Below are 8,086 nucleotides of genomic sequence, written 5' to 3'. Positions count from 1 at the left end.
CCCTCCAAGGATAAGAGGAGGGAGCTGGCCTGTCATCACAGAGCCCCCTCACCACAGCGGACCCCTCCAGGCGTCCTGGGGCTCAGGGGCCCCCAGACGACCCCTCCGATATCTTTAACGCTCCCCAAGTCACCACAAAATCTGCCTTTCCTTTCTTTATGAGCCTTTGAGTGCCCAGAGGGCGAGGGAGGAATCCAGCCTCCTTGTGAGGACGCGGGTCTTGGGCTGTGCGGCTGGGCTCCCCGACCCCTTCTGGAAATCAGTCACATTTTCACGTGGCCACTGGCGGGGGTGGGGTGTCTTTTCTGGGTTCCGATCCCTCTTCAAGGAGCCCTCTTGGCTTCTGCTGCCCAGAGGGGCGTGGGTCAGGGGAGACACCGACTGTAGAGATGGGGGGACCCGGGCTGGGGCTGGGGCAAGGCTTCTGGGCCAAACGTGGCTGGGGGTCTGGGGGTCTGCGGGAAAGAGATCGAATAGACCCGTCTGGACCTCCGTGGGGATGTCCAGCACCTTCCCCTCCACTGGCCACGCCTCAGTCCTCTGGGCGCCCCCAGGGCTGGTAGAGGACGTTACCCTAGAGAGGATCCCCTGCACGGGTGTGGGGGGGAGGGAGGGATGCCACAGACTAACAGGGGAAAATCAGAGGAGACCGCCTGGCTTTCTCCAGCCTTCCTCCGCTTCTGCAGAACACGAGTGTTGGGGCCAGACTTCTCCCTTTATTCTCCGTCTCTCCCCCCAACCCCGCAGCCCCACCCGCGCTCCTTCCAGAAGGGTCAGGTGGGGCGCCCGCCGCGGCCTCGCTAAGTAGCTGCAGTTCCCGCCTCCGCCACGCGGGGGCAGGGCCGCCGGCGGAAACCGCCCGTCGTCCTCCCGGCCACCTGCGCGGTTACCTGAGTCCCCGCGCCCGCGGCCACGGCCACGGCCCCTGCCACCGGCGGCGCGACCAGGAGTCCTGAAGAGGGGGGGGGGGGGCGCAGGGGGCGGGGCTGGAGGCGGGACTCGCGGCGGGGGCTCACCTGGGTGGCTGGAGGTGTGGTTCGCGTTGGGCAGCAGGCGGTCTGCAGAGGAGGAACCTGTGTGTCGCGGGGGTGGGGTGGGGGTGGGGGTGCTCACCTTCGGGTCCAGCCTCCACCCTTCAGGGTCACAGCCTCCCCACCCCACGTGGGACGTCACGATTCCTCCCCTGCCTGCTGCGGGAGTCGGGGCAGGTGCTCGCTCAGAACCGGTTTCCTCTTCTGAAAAACGGGGCTACCCACCTCCGTCTTGCTCGGTTATTGCAAAACAGTCGCCAAATGGATTTTTTTTTTTTCTCGCCATGAGCCCCATCCCCCTGGTCGTGAGCTCCACCGTCCCCACCGTGAGTTCCACAATGCTGGCGATGGGATCCCACACCCTCACGACTCCTGGGTTTTGAGCTCAATCCTGGTGTCTAGCCTATTTTGCATACAAGGGAACTGGGTCTCAGCCCCGCTTTGAGCAAAAGTGTTGCTCACCTCAGCTCCCCTTTCTCTCTCTGTTTCAGGGGGGCGAAAGAACAAGAAAGGAAAGAAATGAAAGAAAAAGCTTACACTGGCCTGAACTTGTGAGTCTGGCCGAATGTAATCAACATAACAGATCGAAATAATCGCTGACGTTTCCTGAGGACTTATCATGTTCCAGACCTGGTAATAAACTCTGTAGATATGATTACTTCAAACTCACCTAACCCATCGCTGAGGAATCAGGCACAGAGGGGTCAAGTTACCTGCCCAAGGTCACACAGCAAGTGACCGGCCCAGTGGGGCTTTGTTTCCAGGGCTGTGTAGTTGATGTGAACTCCAGCCAAAGTTGCTGCGACGAACATGAGGCCCAGTGCCCCCGACCTCTTCATTTTGCGTGTTCTCACACTGGAGTTGGTCCCTCCGGGTGGCCGAGAAGCTGTTCCCGAAGCTGTTCCGGGGTGGGGAAGCCAGCTGTAGGGAGCTGGACGCAGGCGTCACGTTACTAGAAGGTGGGGACAGGCAGGACAGCCTTAACGTACCGCCCTCCTGCCAAGGGGAGCGGAATGGGCATTGGGCCAGGAACTGAGCAGGCCGGGAGAGCAGGAGCCCTGGGTCACCTTGAGTGTCCCGGCCCTGTGCAGGGCTTGGCCCAGAGCGAGGAGACCTGCAGAGTGGGGAGAGCCTATGCGCTGGGCTCTCCAGAAAGCTGGCTGCACGTGCCTGGACACGTGTTAGCCTTCTCTGGGCCTCAGTTTTCTCATCTGTGACCGGAGGCAGCTGGCTTGACTGATCTGCGAGGTCCCTTCCAGCCTTGAGAGCCCATGGTTTTCCACCTGGATTCTAGAATTCCCTGCTCTTACACACTCTGAGACTGGAAAATCCTAAAAGCCTATGCAAAGTATCTAAGCTACTGCCGTGCTAAGATTCCAGAATCGTCTATTCCTTTATGTCAGTGTTTCCCAACCCGTTTTCATGATCAGCCTCCTGAAGAGCTTTTATTTTTGATTTTTAAGGTTTATTTATTTATCTTGATAAATTTTTTTAACATTTATTTATTTTTGAGAGACAGAGCATGAGCGGGGGAAGGGCAGAGGGAGAGGGAGTCACAGAATCGGAAGCAGGCTCCAGGCTCTGAGCTGTCAGCACAGAGCCCCATGTGGGGCTCGAACCCACGAACTGTGAGATCATGACCTGAGCCGAAGTCGGATGCTCAACCGACCGAGCCACCCAGGCGCCCGTCTTGTATTTTTATTCATTTTTTTATTAAGTAATCTCTATGCCCGATGTGGGGCTTGAACTCACAACTCCATGATCAAGAGTTGTATGCTCCGTGGGGTGCTCGTGCTATCTCTCTCTCTCTCAAAAATAAATAAATACACTTTAAAAATTAAAAAAAAAAAAAAAAAAAAGAGTCGCATGCACCACAGACTGAGCCGGCCAGGCGCCCCATCTGTATGTTGGGTATACTTTAATAACACATTTTTAGAAAGATTCTGGGATTGTTTTTAATCTGAATTCCAGAACTATAAATATTCAAGAGTCTTTATGATTGTGATATTCTGGAAGAGGGCTCAGCAAACTGCAGACAGTGGACCAAATTAGGCCTCCTGCCTGTTTTTGTTTTTTTTTAAATAAAGTTTTATTGGAACCTAGGCCCGCACATTCACGCATGTCCAGTCTAGGGCTGCTTTCCGGCTACCACAGCAGCCGGGAGTGGTGGCAACAGAGAATGTCAGCTCCACAAGGCAGAAAATAATTACTCTTGACAGAGTTTTCTGAGTCCTGGTCTAGAATGATCCATTCCAGCATATCTTTGGTTCTGTGATTCTAGAATTTGATGTTCTTGAGTTTGCAAGGTCTCTGTAAGAATCCAATCTGAAGGATTTAGAATTTAGATTTCTAGGAGTTTGAGATTCTAGAGCCTTAAGATTCTGTAAGTCCCAAGGGCTCACATCTTCCCTCCACTTGCCTCCTACCTTTGTGGGCCACACGCTTCGTGACATTGCCCTGAGCCATCTCCAACTCAGGAATCTCCACGGTCACCCAGCCCGTGTGGTCCCTGCTGTCGTTGAGGGTCCCGAGGTCCCCACAGGTTGAGGTTGCCACGCGACTCCCAGGAAAGCTGCCACCGGGGCCCGCAGACCCCCAGGCTGAACCTGCCTTTGGTGACATGTGAGTCACACAAGAAGACACCGTCCTTCTTCCACCCGACACGGAGCTGCTGCCCCCAGGCTTGGGACTGCACCACCTGGCGGGCCAAGGTCACCTGGCTGTCCTCCCTCACCTGCGGCAGTTTGGGACCCTGCTGCACACTGAGGCCTGCAGTTCCTTGCAGGACTAGGGGACACAAGACGTGAGTAAGGCCTTTCTGTGTGTGTGTGTGTGTGTGTGTGTGTGTGTGTGTGTTTATGGGACTTACTCTCTTAGCCCACACAGGTGACACTACATGATATTTGCAGGGTCACTTCTCACTGAGGCACACCAACCCTGCCCCGTGTGTGCCGGGTCCTGTTCTGGAGACCCCAGACACAGGCACAGAGGTGACGGAGACAGACAACCATTCCTGCCATGGTGGAGCTGACAGTCTCAGGGGTGCAGAGAGAGAGACCCAGGAAGTCGTGCAGTGCGAATCACGATGGAGGATCAGGATGAGGTGAGGGAGAATCGGGTTGTGGAGGGTGGTCTCGGAAGAGGTGATGTTTGGAATGGTAAGAAGTAGCCAGTCGTGTGGGAAGAAAGGAAAATAGGGAGGAAGAGCGCTCCAGGCAGAGGGCGCAGTCCATGCAAAGGTCCTGGGGCACGATCACTCCTGGGAGGTTAAAGGAAGAGTGAAGAGGCCCTTGTGGACGGAACAGAGTGAGCGCGGGGGAGACAGGGTACAATTGGAATGAGAGAGGGGATGGGCTATACAAGGCTTTGGAGGCTGCAAGGTGGGGTCTGGCTGAGGTGGGCAGGTGGGCATGTGGAAAGCAGAGAAATTTGCTTTTTAATCTTTTTTTAAACAGTTTATTTAGAGAGAGAGAGAGAGAGAGAGCACAAGTAGGGGAGGGGCAGAGAGAAGGAGAGACAGAATCCCCAGCAGAGCGGCGCCATCAGGACGGAGCCCAATGCGGGACTTGAACCCACATGAGATCATGACCTGAGCCAAGATCAAAGGTCCGACACTTAATAGACTGCCCCCCGGGCGCCCCAGTTTGCTTTTTGATCTGAGTGTGATGGGAAAGCACGGGAGCGGGGAGGAAACGTGGTTCAATCTAAGTGTTAAAAAGGTGGCCCTGACTGCCCTGGTTAAGGACAGAGTGTGGGCTGGGAGGATCAGGGCTGGCTGTGGGACGAGGGTCCAGGAGAGTGGCATCAGGATCTGGACCCTGGGGAAAAGCAGACAGAATCTGAATAGATTTTGAAGGTTGCCCCCGGAAGGGCCGAAGAAGGACAGAATCAAGAGAGGGCGAGGTGGCCGATGGCCAAGGCTTTACCCTCAGGGACCGTGTGAATCAGGTGGCTTTCGGCCAATATGGAGGACACTGGCGGAGAAGCAGGGCTGGAGGAGAAGAGAAGAGTTTGCTTGGGGCCAGGAGAAGTCTGAGGTGCCCGTCAGACCCCCCTGGAATGTGTGTGTTTGCATCAAGTGCCTGGCCTTTGAGATGCCATGACAGCTGACGCTGGAGAGATGAAATCCGGGGAAAGGTGTTTCAGGTGGGAGGAACAGAAGGTGCAAAGGCCCAGAGGTGGGATCAACCTGGGCGTGTTGGGAAGGGAAAGAAAGGAAGAAAGGAAAAAAGGAAGAAAGAAGGAAAGGAAGGAGAAGGAAGGAAAGAAGAAAGAAAGAAAGAAAGAAAGAAAGAAAGAAAGAAAGAAAGAAAAGAAGGAAGAAAAGAAAGAAAGAAAAAAGAAAAGGAAGGAAGAAAGGAAGGAAACAAGGAAGGAAGGAGGGAAGGAAGGAAGGAAGGAAGGAAGGAAGGAAGGAAGAAAGAAAGAAAGAAAGAAAGAAAAGGAGGGAAGTGAGGAAGGAAGGAACAAAGAAAGAAAGAGAAAGAAAGAAGAAAAGAAAGAAAAAAAAAGGAAGGAAGAAAGGAAGGAAACAAGGAAGGAAGAGGGAAGGAAGGAAGGAACAAAGAAAGAAAGAAAAGAAGAGAAAGAAAGAAAGAGAAAGTAAGAAAGAAAGAGAAGGAAGAAAGAAAGAAAGAAAGAAAGAAAGAAAGAAAGAAAAGAAAGAGAAGGAAGGAAAGAAGGGAGGAAGGAAGAAAAGAAAGAAAAACAAAAGGGAAAGAAAAAGAAAGAAAGAAGGAAGAAAGAAAGAAAAAAAGAAAGAAAGAGAAGGAAGAAAGAAAGAGAAAAGAAGAAAGAAAAGAAAGAGAAGGAAGGAAAGAAGGGAGGAAGGAAGAAAAGAAAGAGAAAGAAAGAAAAAAAGAAAGAGAAGGAAGGAAGGACAGAAGGAAGAAAGAAAAAAAGAGAAAGAAAGAAAAAGAGAAGGAAGGAGGGAGGGAAGGAAGGAAAGAAGGAAGGGAGGAACAAAGGAACAAAGAAAGAGAAAGAAAGAAAAAAAAGAAAGAAAGAGAAGGAAGGGAGGAAGGAAATAAAGAAAGAGAAGAAAGAAAGAAAGAAAGAAAGAAAGAAAGAAAGAAAGAAAGAAAGAAAGAAAGAAAAGAAAGAAAGAAAGAAAGGGAAGGAAGGAAAGAAGGGAGGAAGGAAGGAAGGAAGAAAAGAATGAAAAAGAAAGAAAGAAAGAAAGAAGAAAGGAAGAGAAAGGAAGGAAGGGAGGAAGAAAGAAAAAAAAAGAAAGAGAAAGAGAAGGAAGGAAGGAGGGAAGGAAGGAAAGAAGGAAGGGAGAAACAAAGGAACAAAGAAAGAAAGAAAGAGAAAAAAAGAAAGAAAAGAAAGAGAACAAAGGAAGGGAGGAAGGAAGGAAGAAAAGAAGAAAGAAAAAGAAAGAAGGAAAGAGAAAGGAAAGAAAGAAAGAGAGGAAGGGAGGGAGGAAGAAAGAAAAAAAGAAAGAAAGAGAAAAGGAAGGGAGGAGGGAAGGAAGAAAGAAGGAAGGGAGAAACAAAGGAACAAAGAAAGAAAGAAAGAGAAAAAAAGAAAGAAAAGAAAGAAAGAGAACGAAGGAAGGGGGAAGGAAGAAGAGAAAGAAAGCGAAAGAGAAAGAAAGAGAGAAGGAAAGAAAGAAGGAAAAGAAGAAAGAGAAGAAAGAAAGAGAAGGAAGGAAAGAAGGGAGGGAGGAAGGAAGAAAAGAAAGAAAGAAAAAGAAGGAAGGAAAGAAAGAAAGAAAGAAAGAAAGAAAGAAAGAAAGAAAGAAAGAAAGAAAGAAAGAAAGAAAGAAAGAAAGAAAGAAAGAAAGAAAGAAAAGCCAGCAGGCCAGCCAAGGGCAAGAAAGAGAACGCGCAGGAGCGTGTTGCTGAGAGACTGGTGTGCAGGGCGTGGTGTGAATGTTCTCCCAGGGCTCCACTCTGAGGATCCCTGCTAGAACCTTCAACCCTTGTTTTGTGATTTTTTTTGGTTCGTTTTTTTTGTTTGTTTTAAGTTTATATATGTATTTTGAGAGGGGGGCGGAGGGGCAGAGAGAGACAATCCCAGGCAGGCTCCGCATTGTCAGCGCATGAGTGGGGCTTGATCCCACGAACAGTGAGATCATGACCTGAGCCTAAATCGAGAGCCGGGTGCTTAATCAACAGCCCCCAGTCGCCCCGAACCTGCGACCCTTGGAAGGTTCTGCGTATCAGAGAGAAACAGGCCGTGTCTAGCAGAGCAGAGGGAGAGGTTTCCAGGGGTTCTGGGCTAGAGGGCAGGCCGCCGGGGTGAGCAGGGGGGAGGGAGACCCCCGTCCTCACCCCAGAACTGCACCAGGAAGACCAGCGCTGTGCCCAGGGGCTCCATTCCTGGCCCATCAGGCACCCCCCCTTCTCCTCGCTGGTGCGCACCCCCCATTCAATTCGACAGACCTCTGGCCACAATCTCCGCTCCTGCCACAGGGGCAGATGTGACGCCCAGGCCAGACGGTAGATGTCAGTCAGGTGACCCATGCTTCTTAGGGCTCCACTTCCTCCCGTCTGTTGCCTCAGTTTCCCCCAAGATTCGTTTGGTTATTTATTTATTTATAATCTGAAAGGCAGCACGTGTACGTGAATGGGATAATGCGTCCCAGTGAATGGAAATCTTTCTGGGAGATTCTATATAAGCACACCTGAGCCGGGGGGGGGGGGGGGGAACGTTGGAAGGTTAGGTGAGGCAGGTGGGGGGGGGCACGGAGCAGACAGGAGAGGCCTGAGCCTGGATTGAAGATCAGAATCCCAGCTTCAATTATTTTGCCCCCAAAATGTCGTCAAAGGACGAACCTCAAAGGATCAGAGCAATGGATTTGTGCTGAGGGTACCAGGTCCCCCAACAGGTACAGGGCGGGGGTGGGGGGCGTTCCCCTGTCCCCATAGCTTGCGGAGAAGTTTGGGGGCCCAATTGAGGGGGTTCATAAGCCCTGAAATTTCTCCCAGCCCTACATCTGTCACTCGCCAGGGTGGGAGGAGGGGACAGGCCCTAGGCCTCAGTGTCTGGCTCCCGACCACAGCGTGACCTCTTTTTCAACCCGGAAAGAAGAGGGCCTGCGTGCGCCC

General features: G+C 51.9%; 1 protein-coding gene across 1 annotated transcript; it reads right to left on the bottom strand.

Annotated features, from left to right (window-relative positions):
- Positions 1 to 271: 271 nt before the first annotated feature.
- Positions 272 to 7,355, bottom strand: TMIGD2 (transmembrane and immunoglobulin domain containing 2). Its single transcript, XM_058723602.1, has 6 exons — positions 7,310 to 7,355; positions 3,572 to 3,818; positions 1,842 to 1,983; positions 1,702 to 1,712; positions 891 to 952; positions 272 to 531 (listed from the first exon to the last, which is right to left on the bottom strand). The coding sequence occupies exons 1-6, from the start codon at positions 7,353 to 7,355 to the stop codon at positions 272 to 274; spliced, it is 768 nt and encodes a 255-aa protein (XP_058579585.1).
- Positions 7,356 to 8,086: the final 731 nt, after the last annotated feature.

The sequence above is a fragment of the Neofelis nebulosa genome, chromosome 4, assembly GCF_028018385.1.
Source record: "Neofelis nebulosa isolate mNeoNeb1 chromosome 4, mNeoNeb1.pri, whole genome shotgun sequence".
Taxonomy (NCBI): Eukaryota; Metazoa; Chordata; class Mammalia; order Carnivora; family Felidae; genus Neofelis; species Neofelis nebulosa.
This window is presented reverse-complemented; position numbering and strand designations above follow the sequence as displayed.